A 19774-nucleotide genomic window follows, 5' to 3' on the forward strand; every position below is an offset into this window, starting at 1 on the left:
AGACATCAACGGCCGCGCCCTGTTCTGGGGCGTTCCGGGGCGCACCCTCGAGAACGTCATCCGCGACATCCGCAACGGCGCTCCAAGGTTGGAGATGCCGTCGTCACTGCCGCCGTCTCCTCAATGGCAGCCGAGAAGGACGACGTACTCGTCCTCCTCGCACTCTTCTTCCTCGGGACCGGCGCGATTGACGCCGTCCTCGTCGCACCGGTCGGCGCCCTACACCGTCCCCAAACGGGAGGTGAAGGAGGAGCCGGCGACGCCCGTCAACACGAGGCGTGCCGGCAGCAGCAAGGGAGGCGTGGCGCGTAGTTGACGAGGGAGGAAAAGTGCTTAGTTGCCGGGCTTGCCAATGTGTGAGTGCCGTTTACCTTCCCTCCCCGGCAACGGCGCCAGAAAATATGCTTGATGGCGTGTATTTCACACGTTCGTTGGGCAACCCCAAGAGGAAGGTATGATGCGCACAGCAGCAAGTTTTCCCTCAGAAAGAAACCAAGGTTTATCGAACCAGGAGGAGCCAAGAAGCACGTTGAAGGTTGATGGCGGCGGGATGTAGTGCGGCGCAACACCGGAGATTCCGGCGCCAACGTGGAACCTGCACAACACAACCAAAGTACTTTGCCCCAACGAAACGATGAGGTTGTCAATCTCACCGGCTTGTCTGTAACAAAGGATTAACCGTATTGTGTGGAAGATGATTGTTTGCAGAGAAAATAGTAAAAACAAGTATTGCAGCAGATTTGTATTTCAGTATTACAAGAATGGACCGGGGTCCACAGTTCACTAGAGGTGTCTCTCCCATAAGATAAAAGCATGTTGGGTGAACAAATTACAGTCGGGCAATTGACAAATAGAGAGGGCATAACAATGCACATACATGACATGGTAAGTATAGTGAGATTTAATTGGGCATTACGACAAAGTACATAGACCGCCATCCAACTGCATCTATGCCTAAAAAGTCCACCTTCGGAGTTATCGTCCGAACCCCTCCAGTATTAAGTTGCTAACAACAGACAATTGCATTAAGTATGGTGCGTAATGTAATCAACAACTACATCCTCGGACATAGCGCCAATGTTTTATCCCTAGTGGCAACAACACAACACAACCTTAGAACTTTCTCATCACTCGTCCCGTGTGTCAATGCGGGCATGAACCCACTATCGAGCATTAATACTCCTCTCGGAGTTAAGAGTAAAAACTTGGCCGAGCCTCTACTAGTAACGGAGAGCATGCAAGATCATAAACAACACATATGTAATAACTTGATAATTAACATGACATGGTATTCTCTATCCATCGGATCCCGACAAACACAACATAGAGTATTACAGATAGATGATCTTGATCATGTTAGGCAGCTCACAAGATCCAACAATGAAGCACAATGAGGAGAAGACAACCATCTAGCTACCGCTATGGACCCATAGTCCAGGGGTGAACTACTCACTCATCACTCCGGAGGCGACCATGGCGGTGTAGAGTCCTCCGGGAGATGAATCCCCTCTTCGGCAGGGTGCCGGAGGAGATCTCCGTAATCCCCCGAGATGGGATCGGCGGCGGCGGCGTCTCAGTAAGGTTTTCCGTATCGTGGTTTTTTCGCATCAGGGGTTTCGCGACGGAGGCTTTAAGTAGGCGGAAGGGCAGAGTCGGGGGCCAGACGAGGGGGCCACACCATAGGGCGGCGCGGGCCCCCCTTGGCCGCGCCGCCTTGTGGTGTCGCCACCTCGTGGCCCCACTTCGTATGTTCTTCGGTCTTCTGGAAGCTCCGTGGAAAAATAGGCCCCTGGGTCTTCGTTTCGTCCAATTCCGAGAATATTTCATTACTAGGATTTCTAAACCAAAAACAGCAGAAAACAGGAACCGGCACTTCGGCATCTTGTTAATAGGTTAGTTCCAGAAAATGCACGAATATGACATAAAGTGTGCATAAAACATGTAGGTATCATCAATAATATGGCATAGAACATAAGAAATTATCGATACGTCGGAGACGTATCAAGGCGCGGCGGCGCCCTCCTCATCCCGAAGCCGGAGGTGAAGGAGGAGCCGGAGGAAGCGTCGCAGGCGGCGCTGCTGGCGGAGTACGAGCGGCAGCAGCGGCTCATCGCCAGCAGCGACGACTCCGAGGACTGTCCAAGGCTGCGGGCGGCGTTCTTGGCGTCCATGAACGACAAGGACGCCTCGAGGGGCGACCTCGACGCGGCGATCGCCATGTCCATCCGCGACTCCGGCAAGCCGCTGGTGGACCTCACCGATGACGGCGAGGCAGGACCAAGCGGCTTGGTGAAGGACGAGCCCGTCGAGGAGCGCGTCAAGCAGGAGGTCGTCTCCGACGACATGCACAACTTCCACCAGTACTACGACGCCTCCGGTCGCCACAAGTACTTCTAGATTAGGTTTAGTTTAAATTTAGTCAAATTTCGTTCGAATCTATGTAATATATGGCAAGTTTGGATGAATCTCGCTTAAGTTTAAAATTTACGAAATTTAGTTTGGGGGACGCGACTGGGGAGCGACGTCTCCCAAACGCGGCACGAACGAAACACGTTCGAGAAACAAATCCGACGCGGTTTGGGGGACGATTTGGGGAACGCGACTGGAGATGCTCTCAGATCTGCACGATCAAGAGAAACAATGAGATCGATGCACGAATACATCACAAAGGGTACAGATTTTTCTTTGAAAGAAGCAAGGGATCATACGGTTGCGACCGGGGAGATCGTCGGTGCAGCGCAGGCAGAGGCTAGCCCGAATTTGCTCCTTTCTTCTTCTTTCTACGAAGAGCTAGCTCACTCAAGAATCAGCTATTCTATTCTTGTACGTATGTACGAGCCTTGCAATTTCATCACGTGTCCTGGTTGTTAGAGAGCAGATTAGATTTTTGTCCTTCTTCCAAATTAAGGAACCTCAATGGTTACTGCAGATAAAATTGTAAAATCAAGCTGCCGATGTGCAAGCAGGTGCCCATGGATTTGAGATATTGATAGGCAATTGTGAGGGCGCGCAGAGGTCAGCCGGTACTTAAAAAAACGTCTAAATCAACTTTGGTAATGAAGTGAAAAAAGTTGCGAAATCCTGCCACCTTTTCAAGCAGAATCAATCACGGATATATCAGTACTAGCACAAAGCCCACGCAGCGTTGCTGCGAAAGACAAGAATTGTTGACTTCAAAATAAATAAATAACACATCGGCAAGGACATGATTGCCATACCTTGAATTATTACTTATTGTCTTGTGGAGTGGAACTAAATGCACATGGTTGATCGTGCGGAAAGCATGATATCAGCGATCTACAAACCACCTTGATGTTATGGTGAATCATGCATGTTTTCAAAAAAAAAAATGCACATGGCTGAACAGGTCAGAAGTTAATCAGAATTTTCGAATTTGAGCGCTCTTTTGTTGCTTTGTGCTAATGTATTGGAACAAATATAAGCAAACCCTGACTGCATGACCCTGCTATGCCCAAAGAGATCGCTATTATTATTAATTTTAAAATTTTCTGGAAGAACCGTAGACGAGGAGTTTGGTACATCTAAGCTGGTATGATCGTGTCTTAGGTCCTCAAAATTTCATACCGTATATTTCAAACAGAAAAAAATAGTGTGAACCAATGCTAGACGTCTAGACAGAACAAAATGGAAAAGAAACCGTGGGCGTGTTACGCGGTGGGCTTGAGCCACACCCTCAGCGGCCAGGTTTTGTGCTTCCTGAGTACATGCAACTTTTCGCTGTGCCGCCCTTTAGGCTGAAGACCCGATGCCTCGCTTTCCGTCATACCCATCGTCCCAATCGCCGGGATGGTAGCTAACGCGCACGTGGCAAGCCTTGCCACGACGACTGCTATTGCATCGCCGCGGGATGCCGCTGACTCCCCGGAGCCCAGCACATCGTCGGCATAGTAGACGCAGCCAACCTTCAGCTCTGAGTGCTCTCTCGTCGACACGCACATCGGGCCGCCTCGCTTGTGATCTCTCTTCTCTCCCGTCGTCACATCTGCAAGTCTCTCCGGGACCGAATCAAGCGAGTTCGCCCCCATGAGGGTGTGCGTGAGCCTCCCATGGCAAGATCAGGACCGTGAGCAACTGAGCATGCCGGTAACACGCTGCGCCTGTAGGCTCACTACACAATGGAGCCGCCGGAGTCGTAGTGGGTTAAGCACCATCACTTCCACTGGCCGTCGTAACGGCCGCCAGGGTGATAGCCCGTGATTTCCCACTCGCAGATGCCGGAGCGACGCATGCGGACCCTGGTTCCCAACACCTGCAAGCTTGTTAAATGAATCAATGAGAAATCACAAATACAGTAGTATATGTTTAGGACAATCAATACTTGTTCACGTCAGCGTGTTATAAACAGTTGGGTTGGCTGACTTGGGTCCTCACGTGGGCTTCTCAGACCTATCAGGGAAGGCAACATTTGGACGGAAGCTGGGCTGCTGAAGGGGAACTGGATCCTCTAACGTTGGGAAGGCAAGTCAGCTAAGCTACAGTTGTCACTTAGTGTAAAACTAAGAAGCAAAGTCAGAGGACTGTAGCCGAAACACTGTTTCACTATACTGTAGCAAATTATTGTACATGGTTACTGTGCATACAAATCTTCTAAACTAAAAAAAGTCGCTTATAATTTTGATTGTAAGCAATTATAGTACATGGATATCACACATATATCTTTTGCAAGTTAGTTTAGATCAAAATAATCCTAATCATGTGAATGTGAAGAAGGAAAGTTAGAGGGGTGTAGCATACCTGACTTCCCTCCTCACCGTCAGAGGATCCAGTTACTGCTGAAGGGCAGGCGAGAGATTCGTTTTCTTTTATCTTCGCGTTGTGGTGCCATGTTGGTCACTGATTGATGATTGATTCGAACTTGTATCAGATTTAAACCGGCATCATATTGTGCAACGGGCCTAAACGCGATTCCATCCGGTTTTTCTCTTGTGCCCAAAAGGAAAGCAACGATCAACGATCCGATATTTTTGACGTACCGAGACCGATCTATTTGTCGTACCGAGACTTTTTCACCTAGGGACACCACTGATCGTGGGCCTGGTTATCCGGGGCGATTTAAGTGGAGGTTATATTGAACCTACTTAGAAAATACTCTTTGGCCCGTTTGTGACACCAGCCAGTCACCTATTGCAATTTGTCCTTCTTCCAAATTAAGGAACCTCAATGGTTACTGCAGATAAAATTGTAGAATCAAGCTGCCGATGTGCAAGCAGGTGCCCATGGATTTGAGATATTGATAGGCAATTGTGAGGGCGCGCAGAGGTCAGCCGGTACTAAAAAAAAGGTCTAAATCAACTTTGGTAATGAAGTAAAAAAAAGTTGCGAAATCCTGCCACCTTTTCATGCAGAATCAATCACGGATATATCAGTATTTCCGTAACAACACAGGAACAAATTTTCTATAAAAAATGAGAGTACAAAAGAAGTATATCAATGAAAAATATAATGAAAATTAAAGATTGCGACAAAGGGACGAGAAAATGAAGCTAGTATTACACGGGTTACCTTTGGGTTTTTATTTTTATTTTTTTTATTTTGTTTTCTCTATTCCGCTGCAACGTGCGGGCATGTTTCCTAGTAAGACCTATGTCTGATTCCGTCCAATAGCAGATTTAGTGAGCACCATAGACCCTAAAATAGGCAGACTAATGATGGCACTGCTTCAGAAGGTTTTCAATCACTGCATTTCGGATGATTTCAAATAACAACTAGATGATACCCCGCGCGTTGCTGCGGTAATTTTGTAATTGCATATAAGAAAAACCATACATTATGGGATGTGGTTTTAAAGGTACTAACATATTGCTATTTTCCAAAAGTTGCTATGTAAAAGGTTGTACATGTCTGTATAACAAAGGGCAGTCACACATATGTACTTTGAGCTGGGTAAAAATGTGTTACAGTACACAAAATAAGTAAAAAAACAAAGCCAATGTGTCATAAAATCTAATGAAACAACCAAGAGAAATTGCCAAGCGCGTATCAATGAAAATGATCCATGAGTGGAGCAAAGTTTGTCAGAATAGCCTGGCATACACCAACTCGGTCAGTGCCTGGTACCTGAAATAGAACACATGATTTAATAAACACAACCACCATCTGGATGATTATAAGAAGAGATAATAAAAATATATTTTAGATGTTGACAGACTACACAAAGTATTAGAACCAATGATTTATTTAATAGAAAAAAGGATTATTATCCTAGATTTATAACATTCCCCCAAAAGGAGAAACATCATCGTGCAGACTGCTCTACTTCACTGTTGCCTTAAACGCCGCCAACTGCCCTCACGATCTTGAAATAAGGATTTCATGATCTTCAAGTATTTTTGCTTGAACATCTCTAAAGTTGTGTATTTATGCTAATGACTATGATTGTACTGAACATAATAGGGGTGAACCCACTGATTATATTTGCAGTAAGATCTCGCTTGTTAGACTAATTGTTCTTTGATATTGACAACTGCTAGAACAATTCCACAGATTGATTAGAAAATCATTCAAGGATAAAATATGCAGTAAACATTTGTTATCTAAATCAGAGAGCAAAGTATCATTTGTATATAAATTGCTTTGGTACTACATATTTCAATGCGTCAGTCAAATATCCATGACTGGTAATTGAAAATAAACTTCCCTAAATCTAAAAGAAAACAATCTTCTGCCATTGACAAATAATGAGAAGAACCACTACCACCGAAATCCAGTACCAATGATAGGAAATACAATAGTACTTACATACTCAAATTGACCAATTGTCACAACCCACAGACTAATCTGCATTAATCAAGCACTTCAGCTGCACACAATAGATACCAGAAAAGTAGTATTAACCCAATGGCCTCATTTGCATTTAATCAAGCACTCCATATGCACACAGTAGATACCAGAAAAGGCCACAAACAGTGGGCAAAGTGGTCAAGCCAATGATTATCCGGGTTGCCGTCTTCCCTTCAGTGCCATCTAGAGTTCTACAGCATCATATGAAAATCCCGTGCTAAAGCTAGCTTCACTGCAAACTGAAGCGAGGCCAAGCAGCTGCTCTTTCCAAAGAGCTTTGCATCTCTCTCCTTAATATTTCACAGGGGAAAAAAGAAAGGAAAATCAGAGGAATCACTTCAAAGTAGGATGGCAGTACCTGTTAGGACCAGATGCACGCGAATGGGGAATTGAGGATGACCTGCATGCTGCATCGTCCAAAACGGGCAGGCAGTCAGCAGGTCACGAGCCATGTTCCAGATCATTTTTCCAAGTGCTCTGGTCGTCTTAAACAGACGCATAATAAAGAACAGGTGATCTCGTGATGGAAGGGGGAAGATTACACTGGAAATCTAGAATACATAGCAGAATTAGTAGGGGAGGAGAAATAGTAGGGACTATGAAGAAGACGGGAGGAGTGGCTGACCAGTCACCAGCGGCAACACCAATATCAGCGATGTGGCAGCCAGTCACCAGCGGCGTCGTAGGCGCTCGCCTACACTCGAGCTCGGATCCTTGGAATTTATAGGGACAAATCTGCCTGTATTCCTCATGTCCCTCCATCAATTTCTTCTACGGTTCCTCTTCTGGCAGCGATCGTGGGGAGGGGAAGAGGATGCGCCGTGGCGGGATCAATGCTGAAGAGGAAACGTCAAGCATCGATGGTATCGCCTTACCTTTTTTATGGAAGGGAAGGCGAAGGACTGAAGAGGAAAATTCCTACTCGTCCAGCCCATGTAGGGCCTCTGGTCCAGCCCAAGTGAAGGGAATGCAAGAGGGACAGAACAACCATCCAGGCAGCGATGGAACATAATGTCTCGGCAGAAAAAACGTGGCCTAGGGCCTGAAAACAATGAGGGTGACGTGGCTCAATGTGAGAACAGAAAAATGGGACCATCTATTAAGAAAGAGAAGATTAAGGTGAAGCAGGGGTTGGGAACAACAAATCTCTCTATGATAAATATATCCATTTTGCAAGTTCGCAATAACACCGTCGGCAACTAAGTTGGTATGGAATAACTGCTGCGTCGCGGAAAATCTTTCTCAATTAGTGTAGCAAATATTACATGCTAGAACTACGCGAGCGTCTTCAACAGTAGCAAGATAAAGTTTAAAAACAAGTAAATCTTCAAAGTCTTTCGAACTTTTTTTAGACACAATCTTATACTTTTACAGCAGTAGAAAAATAACGTACTTAGAGCATCTCCAGTTGCATCCCCCAAACCATTCTTTAAAGGGATTTGAGGCACGCCGGACAAAAAAAGGGTTCCAACCGCGTCCCCCAAAGCCTCTTTTTATCCGGCGCGGCCCGATACGGTGTCCGCCGCCCCGAGCCCGTCCCCGCTACACAGGGGACGCTCCGGGCATGCCGGACACAACGAAAAGCGAGGCGGGGAGTGGTGGGACCGATGCGTCAGCGGCACAGGAAAAATTCGTCCCCCTCTCCCGCCAAATCGTGCCTCTCCCGCCGCGCATTTCTGCCATCCCAACACATTTGACCTATCCCGCCGATTCATTTCTCCCTCCCGCCATCGCTACGCTGTTCCTCCCGCCGCCGCCGACCCCCCCCCCCCCCCCAAAAAATGGCCAAGAAAGCGGCCAAGAAGCCGCCGGGCAATGAGACGAAAGGGGTTAAGGCGCCGTTCGCGAAGCCGCGGAAGGCGCCGGCTCCGAAAAAGAAGCCGGAAGGCTGGGTCGATGATCAGTGGCATCAAGACTATCTGCGCCGGAAGAGGTCGATGGCGGAGCGGAAAGGACGGAGGGCGGCTCAGCTGGAGAAGAAGGCGTTGGCGGCGCGAGCGCACCAACACGCGCTGGCCGGGTGTATCGCTGCCACCAACGCGAGCCCATGAAGTACGTCGGCGCCGGTGTATGTTCCGGGAGTGGTCTCTCCGTACAACGATGGCCCCTCCGTCACTCCCGGGTGCGTGACGCCAAACTTGTCGCCGCACTACCAGGATACGCTGCCGCACTTCAACCCAAACTCTGTCTTCTACTCCCCAGCGTACGAGCAAGCGCCCCAGCGCGAGCCAGGACCCAGTCCGGACAGCGCCCCGTTCATTGGCCGCAGGGGCCTGCTCGAATTCGACGGCGCCGGTGCTGAGGAGGAGGGGGAGGAGGAGGAGGAGGAGGGGGAGGGGGTGGAGGACGAGGACGACGACGAGGACGAAGAGGGCAGCGACAAAGAGGACGACGAGAGTGCCAGTGAGGATGTCGATGATCTTGTGGAGGTTGACACGGACGGCGTGAGGAAGAAGAAGAAGGCGTCGGGCACACGAGGCCCCAAGTGGACGCCTCTGGAGGATCAATGTCTGTGCGAGTCGTGGTCGACGGTGAGCCATGACTCCATCATCGGCGCCAACCAAAAGACGGGAACCGTTGGGCGAGGATCAAGGCCGAGTTCGATGAGCGCAAGGTGATCAACAGCGACTACAACAAAGTGACAATGAAGAGGAGCCAAAAGACAATATCGACGCGATGGGTTATCATCCAGGCGTCGGTTAACATGTTCCATGGGTTCCATAGCGAGATCGAGACCAGAGGCGACAGCGACATCGACGTCAGCGGCATGGTACGACTCTTTCTTAGATAATCTGCAGCGCCTATATTTTGTTTGACGATCTGATTATGTTTCCTTTGGTTAGGTTGACAAGGCCATGGATATGTACCGGAAGAACTCGGAAGGGCATAAGTCTTTCACGCTGATGCATTGCTATAGCAAGCTCAAAACGAACGAGAAATGGCGATTGACGCGCCAATCGTTGTCGAAGGGGAAAGACGCCATTGATCTGGATGCGCCGCTGGCAACATCGACAGGGCGCCCTATCGGCAACAAGGCTATCAAGGCCGCCTTGGCCGATGCTGCGTCATCCGATAAGACGCATGCGTCGATCACGAAATGCCTCGTCGAGGTCTCCTCGACCTTGCTCTCCCGCGACAAAAAGGCCGACGAAAGGTGGGCGGCGCTGCTCAAGAGGCAAGAGGAGAAGATGGAGCTCAAGAAATGCAGGGACGGCATGTCCCCGCTGAGAGCGTCGACAAAAGGAATGTCTCCCCGGACGCGGGCCACGTACAACTTCTTCAAAGGCCAGATCCTCGACGACATCGGAGCCAAAATGGCGGTGGCCGAGGCGGCGGCCCAGGCAGCGGCAGCAACCCCAACCCCGGAGCAAGAGCCGGCAGACGCGTCTGCGACAACATCTGCTACTACACCTGCGTCGGTCTCTGCCTCGGCGTCGGCGACGGAGTATGCACACCGGGCAGATCACGACGAGTTCAACGTGATCGACGTGCCTACGTCGACTCAGGATGCGTCGGTGTCGCTCAACCCCTTCTTCTAAATTAGCTTGCACCACCGGTCTATAATATAATCGCGCGCCCAGTACTTGATCGCCGCTACTCTGATCGCGACGACTTCGACGGGAACGATCGCTTTTAAATACAAACTATTTAAATTTCTGATGAGGGACATGTTTGGGAGACACGAGTGGGAAGCGACGTTTCCCCAAACGCGCAAACCACTTGGACTTGCTATAATTTGTGCCGAGGTTGGGAGGTCGCTATCACCGAACGTTCAAAATTCCAAAATCTGCACAGCTCAGCAGCCCACGTGTAAAGTGCTCGTGCCGTACCCGTGGTCTACTTGCTTTCATCTCGGAAAACAAATCCTCAGTCTGACGAGGTGGCCCGCTGCCTCACTCGTCGTCTCCTTCCCCGGCGCTTCCAGATGTCGATGACGATGCGACGCGCGGCGGCGCTCGGCGCCCGCCACATCCTCGCCTCCTCGGCGGCCTCCTCGCGCCTCACCAGCCGCCGCCACGTACGCCCTCTTTCCCCCCAACCGCACTCGCCCGCGCTCCTTTCCGCTCCTTCATACCCCGCGCCCTCCCGCCGACACGGGGAGGATCACTGCCGTGCTGTTGTGCTCAGTCCGTCGAGTTTTCTGGGTGAGGTGAGCAGATGGGCAGCGTGGACGCGGCCGCGGCGATGGAGAAGATCCGGGCGGCGGGGCTGCTCAGGACGCAAGGCCTCATCGGCGGCAAGTGGGTCGACGCCTACGACGGGAAGACCCTCGAGGTAACTACTCTTCACTCCCTCCATCACACCGTATTGGTGCTTCCGCGAAGCTTGTGGGCTGGCGCGGTTACTTCAAGGTAATCAGGTGTTATTGCTCGGTTGTGCTCCAAGATTCCGTGTGGCATGGGGTGGGTGGGAGTTGGAATATTGGTGCCGAATCCTCTGTTCGTTCTGCTGGACTGCGATTTTGCTCGTGTACGTTTTAGTCGTGTGTGCTTAGCTTGTGAACACGCTGTTTGCTCACTGGGGTAATCAGCCGAGCAGGTTGTGGGCGGCACTGCAAGACTCTCTGGTTGAGTGTGCTAAACAGAGTTATGCACTTCGTGTAAACATGTGTTGGTGTTGGTTACCAAAATACAAAGGGAGTCTGACGAGAGGAGTACATAAATTAGGTTGTGGCACCCACTACTATTGACAGGCTGATGAACCAGTGTTGAGATGGAAAAGCTCCACCAGTGTCATTGATGCTCAAACAGGAGCATACACTTAGTGCTGCATGTATGAGCTCTGAATATGCTGCTTGGCCTTTTGATCCCATTCCTGGGACGTTAGTGCTATTAGATTTTTCCTCTTGCCCGATAAGGATTGGGGCCATGGGGTAATCTTGATTCTTTAGCATGGCTGTATCCTGCATTACGAATCGGATCCTTTGATGCCACTGTAATAGTCATGAAAATAGTGTTGGAACTTAGCTGGCCTTGCCTCTTCTCAGTTTGCTGTGTAGGATAACACTGTGAAAAATCAATGAAATGTTGGTACTGGAATACCTCTACTCACTGTTTATACTATATCACTTCTCTAATCTATGTTCTCGTAGGTGCAAAATCCGGCAACTGGCGAGGTCATTGCTAATGTTGCCTGCATGGGCAACAGAGAAACATCTGATGCAATAGCTTCCGCGAACACTACGTTTTATTGTATGTCAACACATCACTACATTCAGTTTTTATGCTTGGATACTGATCAAATAATGTTTTGCAAGTGTCATAGTCAAACCTTGGAACATGCTCATAGTCTTAATATATGCAAATAAAATTCCTTCTGCATCTGACGAAGACTATCACTGGAGGGAATGTTATGAATAAAGTGAACTTTGCTCACATGTGACTGTTGTCTCCACAATCAACTAATATCTTCTGCATATCATAAAATGCTTTCTATCTGGCTTACTATTTATATTGATATATAATACGGTTAATTCTGTCACTTTTGGTAACTACAAAAATCTCATAAAAAATCAAGATCACTACAGTGTGCCCAAATGAGGTGAATATATGATTGTTGTTTCGGAAATGTTCATTTCAAAATATCTAATGCATGCTCTCATTGATGCAAACCTTCCTTATCTTAATTAAGTTTAGTTATGATTTTCAATGCCTGGCAGGACACTCATATCGATTGCTTTGTTTTGTCGCCTGCCTTCTATAAGTATTTGTATGACTAAGCAATTGATTGCTTTTTTTTTGTCGCCCGCCTTCTATTTGTATTTGTATGACTAAGCAATTGTTTTTTCTTTGTATATTTGGTTATAGGTACTTCTGCATTTACTACTTCTAGTTTTGGTTGCTCACTCTCACCCTTTCCTTTTTGTAGCTTGGAGCAAACTCACTGCAAGTGAAAGGAGCAAGGCACTAAGAAAATGGTAGTTTGTACGAATTAAATGTTAATAATAGCATGAATATCTTGTAGTATCACCTGGATTATTCTTCTCACTATATATATATATTCAACAAAGGCATGATCTACTTATTTCACACAAGGAAGAACTTGCACTTCTCATGACACTGGAACAGGGGAAGCCTATGAAAGAAGCCCTTGGGGAGGTACTTGCTGAAATTGTGCACTGATATTAGTTAGCTGGATCTTATCATCTTAAAGGGTGGTAGACTGATTGTTGCTAATTGTCAATTCAGGTAAATTATGGTGCAAGTTTCATAGAATATTTTGCTGAGGAAGCAAAACGTGTATATGGTGATATTATTCCACCTACCCTGGCTGACCGCAGAATATTGGTTCTGAAGCAGGTAATATGCTAATGGCTTTTTAAAATTTATTATGCCCCCCGCCTTGTCTTAATCATTTAAACCTCAATAAATCTTTTACTTCTATATTTGTTTAAATTATTTCACCATCAGTTTGTACATTTTCCACCTTTCATTTTATCAAGTAAAATTTCTTGATAGGTACTCAAAATTTCACCATCAGTTCGTATATTTTCCACCTTTCATTGTTTTGGACCGCTACTCAAATTTCTCAGAACGTTTTCTTGACCTGATGCACTGAACATATGTTTTTGTGTTTTGATATTTGTCTACTATGGTCACTTTTACATGTGAGGTAACCATGATGCCATAACGATTATTTTCTACAGCCTATTGGGGTAGTTGGAGCTATTACACCATGGAATTTTCCTTTAGCGATGATAACCAGAAAGGTTTGAACCAAAACATTACACTTCTCCATTTGTTCAGATGTTCAAATAAAAAGTAACTATGGTTGTGCATTTTCTTATCCATGGTTACGCTCAGGTTGGACCAGCATTGGCTTGTGGATGCACTGTTGTTGTCAAGCCATCAGAGTTCACACCTCTGACAGCATTAGCTGCAGCAGACCTTGCTCTTCAAGCTGGAATACCTGCTGTAATTCTCTCAAGTTCTCTACAATTCCAATCATATTTGCATATCACTATCTATTCTGTTTCAATATTACTGCACTTGTCGAAGTTCTTTTTTCAAATGAATTATTCCTAACTTTCTGTAATGACTAAGATAAAGTAAGGACTTAGAACCGAAGAGGTTCTCGGCTACTCATGTTATGTTCTCAGTTACCTAGCAAATTTGATTACTAAACTTATTAGGGAAAAGACCAGGTCTCAGGTGCATTAGATTACATTGTAATTCCCATTTTTTACCACCACATGCCAAGTTATTTGTCTGTTATTGTTATCTGAAATTCATGGCATCTATTTTGGTCATATTCCTTTATCCAGGGTGCGCTGAATGTTGTGATGGGTAATGCTCCTGAGATAGGTGATGCGCTAACACAGAGTACAAAGGTTTATTTCCTTTCTTCTTTTTCAATTTTTTTTTTTATATATGTTAAGTGGAGTATTGTGTTTTACATGATAAAATCTTTTCTTTTATAGGTCAGAAAAATCACATTCACGGGATCAACAGCTGTAGGTAAAAAACTCATGGCCGGATCAGCAAATACTGTGAAAAAGGTATGTATTGAGAAACTAATTGGGAAAAAATTACTCTTCATCTGCGAGCCCTGGAGTTTGAACACTGTTAAATACTCTGAAGTTTGAATTTCTTGTGTATCCATAGAGCTGTCTTGTATTAGAGCATGTCGGATTGCCATATGTTGATCTGTTGATTTGGTTTGATTGAATATTGCAATAACTATCCTATTTTTTGGTGAACATGTAAGAGTACAAAAGACTTCAGTAATCCAGGAGTAACTGGCCCCTACCTTATGTCTTAGGACAAGTTTTTGTCCGATTTAGGCCCTAGATACTATCTAGTAGAGGCAAGTCAGCCTGAAATTTGTTCATTAATTACTTCTTATTAGGTGCATCCCAAACATTAAATATAGAAAATCGGACTCAACGTGAAACAATAAAATAGTTGAAAACCACCCAATTTCTGAAACCACCCTGGTGGTGCTTTTCTGGGCCTGTTCGTTTCAAAACCAGACTCATAATGGCATTTTATTCTTTAAATGTGTTGGATATAGAGGCTGCCTAGAAATACCCTTCCCCAGACCCCACAATGTGTGGGAGCTTTGAGCACTGGGTATGCCCTTTATAGAGTTCTCACTTTTAAGTACCTAACTGCTGCCTGGCGGCTATTAATAGCATTATACCACATGTTAGTAATATATTGCTTTGCCATCATGATGTCATCTTTTGTTGGAATTTTATTCATGATATATGCATATTTTTTCTTTATTATTATTGGGAATGTTTATGCACAGCTTTTATTGCTTCACTTCATTGTGCTACCTCCCAACCTGGCGCTCACAAGAATAATTCTCCTGTAGGTTTCTTTGGAACTTGGTGGGAATGCACCTTGCATTGTTTTCGATGATGCAGATATTGAGGTTGCTGTTAAAGGCAGTGTAAGTAAAAACTAGCTTTTCCTCCCTTCTGCAACTCTTTTGGGATCATTGTTTGTATTTCCACTACCATACAGACCACGAAAATCATCTTTAGCTCTTGAGGTTGATGAACACCATCGTAGTTATGGTGAATTTCTACATAATGTCTAATACTCACATAATGTCTATTGTTTTTCCTAAATGCTACGGTTTTAACATGTAAACTCGTAAATGCTCTGTTTTCCTGGGTTACTGTATACACATGTAGTTTTTGACTCTTTTTACTGAGCTACTAGGTAATGCAGCTGCCTTGCCAGCATATTGGGTAGTGCATATGGTAGACCCCTCCCCTGTTCCCCCGCCATCACAAATTCTCCTGCCATAAGCGTGTTCGTATAGCCTTATGGTCACAATTGACCATCCTTCAATCACATAGGGGAGACAAGTGATAACACTAATCCCTGATCCAAACACATATGTTCAAGCATCCTAATTCTTATGTTGACCAATGGGGGAATGATCCCTCCCTTGGCTATACGTTGTTAGTAGGATGAGACTCTCCCCGCGGAAGGACGCTAGGATAATAACCCGGTTTACAGTTTGCCCCTCCCTGCAAATTACCGCGAGATGGGGATTCGAACCCGGGTGGGCTGGCTGCGCACTCGCTAGCCTTGCCACTGAGCTAGTACTCAGTTTTCATCAGCCTAGAACTTATTTTGCAACTGCCAGTTCAAACACTATTAACCCTTAGTTATGTTCTATCCACACCTCACTACATGGAAGGTTTCTGTTTGCATGGAAGGAAGATACATCCAGTTCAGATCAAACACAAAACCTAATGCCAAAGTGCATAACCTGTTTGAGACAACAAGAGTAAATAAAAGCTTATCCCTATTACTGTTTTAGAGTATAATAACATCTCTATATGACAAAGAAAATAGCAACATTTTTTTTGAGAATGGCTAATTGAAATTTGTTACATATATAACACGTTTTCTACTTCTTCTACTAACATACGTAGCTGTTGAAAACTTGAAATGGGTAACTTGTATCATTTTGAATTATGAGAGATGCATATTCACCATTTTCATTTGTGTACAGCTTGCTGCCAAGTTTCGTAACAGTGGACAGACATGTGTATGTGCAAACAGGATACTGGTGCAGGAAGGTAAAGTGATCACTTATGTCACATAGATGTTACTGGGGCCTATTTGTTCCGCTAAAAAAATGAGGGTTGGTTTGCATATATAGGTATCTACGAAAAATTTGCAAGTGCATTTGTCAAGGCTGTTCAGAGTTTGCAGGTTGGTAACGGGCTAGAAGAGAGTACATCACAGGTATGTAAGTGTGTTGAGTATGACTGGTACATATTGAGCTACACAGTTTAAGCTAGGTGTTTCTTGTGTTAAGTGCTTGAACAATGTTTTCTCATGCAATGTATATGAGCTATAAAAATACCTAATTTTGCAGTACTTAGGTCTCTTTGGATTGAAGGACTTCCATAGGATATTTTTTAGGACTTCAATCAATAGGATTTTTTTCTTATGAAATCCGTTTGGGTCAAAGGAAGGAGACTGCCGAAATTCCTTAGGTTGCTTTTCGACACTTCATTTTTTGTAGCAAGAGGTTAGATCACATAACAAATTTACTGTGTCTTGCATAAATGGATGAACCTTCTCTCTCTTTAGGTTAGATCACATAAAGAGCCAGTTTTGCATAATCTTGTACTTCGGTATCCTGTCGGATTCCACAAGCCATGACATCTCAATCTTACGTTGCTCTTATTCTTTTGTGTTCAGAATCCCGTGGTCCAAAGATACCCTTACCGTTCACCTTCATGTTGCATCATAATGAATAATGCTTGATTTGCTTGTGATCTGCTCTGTTCTCTTGTTTTTCTACCTCATTTAGATCTTACAGTTCCTTTCATGTGCAGGGTCCACTAATCAATGAAGCTGCTGTTCAAAAGGTTTGCATCTTGCACTTGCAGTAATTTATCAAGATTGTTCGGCATCTTTTTCCGTCTTTGCTCTAAAGCAGTCTTCATATGTTTTATTTGTTTACCTTTTCTCCTGTAGGTAGAGAAGTTTGTAGATGATGCTACATCAAAGGTAATCTCAAATCACTATAATGGTGTCCACTTTTTCTATTGAAATTAAAAGGGAGTCCCAAGATCTATAACTGGACCAATTCCTGCCCCCAGCTGGATTGGATTGTTTGTCATGGTTCCTAAAACCATGCATCAGAAAGCACTTGGTTGAGAGATTACAACTTTGGTGAACTCTGGTTAACCCCACCTAACTGCCCCCACCCACCCACAAGAAAACATGATTCTGTACTCACCCACAAGAAAACATGACTCTGTACCAATTCTTGTCTGGTATCTAATTTATATACCCTAAGAACTCCAACATATATCTATATATATTTGTGGCAACTTTTTTCCGTGGCCGATTCTGGTTATTGAAACCGTAGTAGAGTTGGTATCTACAATTATTCCTGAATAATGATAACATGGGCAAGGCTTGGTTTAGCTTGGAATTTATGATCCTTGCTTGCTACAGTTAAGACCAGCACCTTGTTTGTTTCCATGCCTCAGTTGATGACTATAATTCTTTGCAACTGCGTGGTAAAGTATCACTTTAATCCTTCTGTAGGGAGCCAATATCATACTCGGTGGTAAAAGGCACAGCCTCGGGATGTCATTTTATGAGCCAACTGTGGTAGGGAACGTCAGCAGCGATATGCTTCTTTTCAGGTAGAGTTCAAGTTTATACATCATAGCCCTCTTTTCTTCACTGAATAGTTTTTACTTCTATGTCAAGAAACAGTTAAATCCTTGGGCCAGTCTTTTTCGGTTTACAATCTTGTTCATATCTGTAATCTTGATGATTTGACAAGGTTAATGCTATCTTTTGCTTCAGGGAAGAAGTTTTTGGTCCAGTTGCACCACTTATACCATTCAAAACCGAGGAAGAAGCAATCCAGTTAGCCAATGACACAAATGCAGGTTCACTATCTGGCCCAAGTGCACTTGTGACATTTTTCGCATCTCCCTTTTTTATACCGCCCTCATAAAAAATCTGCAGCAGAGTATGCTTCAGTCAGTAAACATTAGTAGAGAATGATACAACATCGATACTGGAAACTATAATCTGTGATGTATGACCCTCTAATGTTGAGTACCATCTTAAAAAATCCTAGCAGTAGCAATTTTCATTTCAGTGATGTCCCAGTCTCAGTTTAGGGCTATCTTTCTGAAATATGCTGAAACCTGGGGGCCATTTCCTAGTTCTTTTTTGCATCGAGTATGGCAGCCTCATTATCAGTGATGTTGCAGGGTTAGCCGCATACATGTTTACAAAGAGCATACCTCGGTCATGGCGTGTTTCCGAAGCTCTTGAGTACGGGCTTGTTGGTGTGAATGAGGGATTGATTTCAACAGAGGTAAGAAAGCGCCAAACAGAATTGCTGCTCAATTCCCTGTTTTCTGTCCTACAGCGTATCGATATATATATTTTTTTCACATAATTTCCAGGTAGCACCATTTGGTGGGGTTAAGCAATCTGGCCTTGGGCGAGAGGGGTCAAAATATGGCATGGATGACTACCTGGAGGTTGGTATACAAATTCGTAAGCTATCTTTGATCGTCAATCATCGATGCTCATTTACTTTACTGTGGTGCAGATCAAGTATGTATGCATGGGAAACCTGAGTTGATGCTTGACGTTGGCCTTTGCTGGTGCCTGAACCACAGTGCTGGTGCGCTGTCGGGTCTAGGTCTAGAGTACGGGAGGGGATACTGAGTTGTAAGAGAGGAGTGCACCGTGGAGGCTCCTGGAGAACATAGTAGAAGGCTGAAATAAAGAGAGCAAGCCACGGCAGAATAAAAAGGTTGTAATGAGTTGTACATGAATGACGTGGAAGATAAATAGTGGCTTCTCTCAAAACTTAAGTATCAGCATGGCTTAATCTCAAAACTTCAGTATCGATAGTTATCACGATGTTCCCGTTTGAAAAAGATAGTTATCACGATGTTCATTTAGTACAGAACAAGCGCTTCTAAAGTGCTACTCTCCAGCCCCATATACTTATCCCAAATTTAGGCAAAATATAGGCTAAAGTCTGTTTAGGTTCATTGAACATGCGACTAGCATTTAGGATCGGAGGGAGGAGTTGAATTTTTATGATGCTGCAGCCTGCAGCCAATGTTCGTATGGTATAGGAATCGCAAGACCAGTCTCACAGATCATCAATAATATGCTGCTAGTGCCTTGTAGTATCACCTGCTTGTGAAAATACTGTGTCCAGGACATTAACACCAGCTTCATCCGCGGAAATTTTGGCTACCGTTCCAAACACCTATAGTCATGAGAATATATTTTAAGACGGATTTAGTAGTAGCGATTCATGTTGTCACGTTCGTAATTTGTTTCTAAGCTGATGGTCAAGCTAGTCGCGGGCATGCAAGGAGACCGTCTGAAACACATCGAGGGCTATGGCGATTCACAAGTTTATCGGGTAGGTTGCTGCTACAGCAGGCAGATCGATCATCTTCAAACAACACCAAGTTAGTTGGCAGCTGCACAATTTAAGA

The 19774-nt window shown here is 45.1% G+C and overlaps 1 protein-coding gene across 1 annotated transcript; it reads left to right on the forward strand.

The window, feature by feature from the left end:
* The first annotated feature begins 10732 nt into the window (after positions 1-10732).
* LOC124689778 (succinate-semialdehyde dehydrogenase, mitochondrial) lies at positions 10733-19181 on the forward strand. The gene is made up of 20 exons (XM_047223249.1): positions 10733-10819; positions 10960-11076; positions 11894-11993; positions 12670-12718; positions 12812-12899; positions 12990-13100; positions 13448-13510; positions 13605-13715; positions 14066-14131; positions 14222-14299; positions 15121-15198; positions 16279-16345; positions 16429-16514; positions 17114-17146; positions 17256-17288; positions 17835-17935; positions 18102-18187; positions 18518-18624; positions 18716-18793; positions 18865-19181. Exons 1-20 carry the CDS (start codon positions 10733-10735, stop codon positions 18895-18897), a joined length of 1572 nt encoding a protein of 523 aa, XP_047079205.1. The 3' UTR covers positions 18898-19181.
* The last annotated feature ends 593 nt before the right edge of the window (positions 19182-19774 follow it).

This window comes from Lolium rigidum, chromosome 2 (genome assembly GCF_022539505.1).
Source record: "Lolium rigidum isolate FL_2022 chromosome 2, APGP_CSIRO_Lrig_0.1, whole genome shotgun sequence".
Classification (NCBI taxonomy): Eukaryota; Viridiplantae; Streptophyta; class Magnoliopsida; order Poales; family Poaceae; genus Lolium; species Lolium rigidum.

Excerpts from the sequence above, each read along its gene's own strand:
- LOC124689778 (XM_047223249.1), top strand. The coding sequence starts at position 10,733 with ATGACGATGCGACGCGCGGCGGCGCTCGGCGCCCGCCACATCCTCGCC. Across the intron at positions 13,511-13,604 it reads TAGCGATGATAACCAGAAAG|GTTGGACCAGCATTGGCTTG; the intron begins GTTTGAACCAAA and ends GGTTACGCTCAG. Across the intron at positions 17,936-18,101 it reads AGCGATATGCTTCTTTTCAG|GGAAGAAGTTTTTGGTCCAG; the intron begins GTAGAGTTCAAG and ends CTTTTGCTTCAG.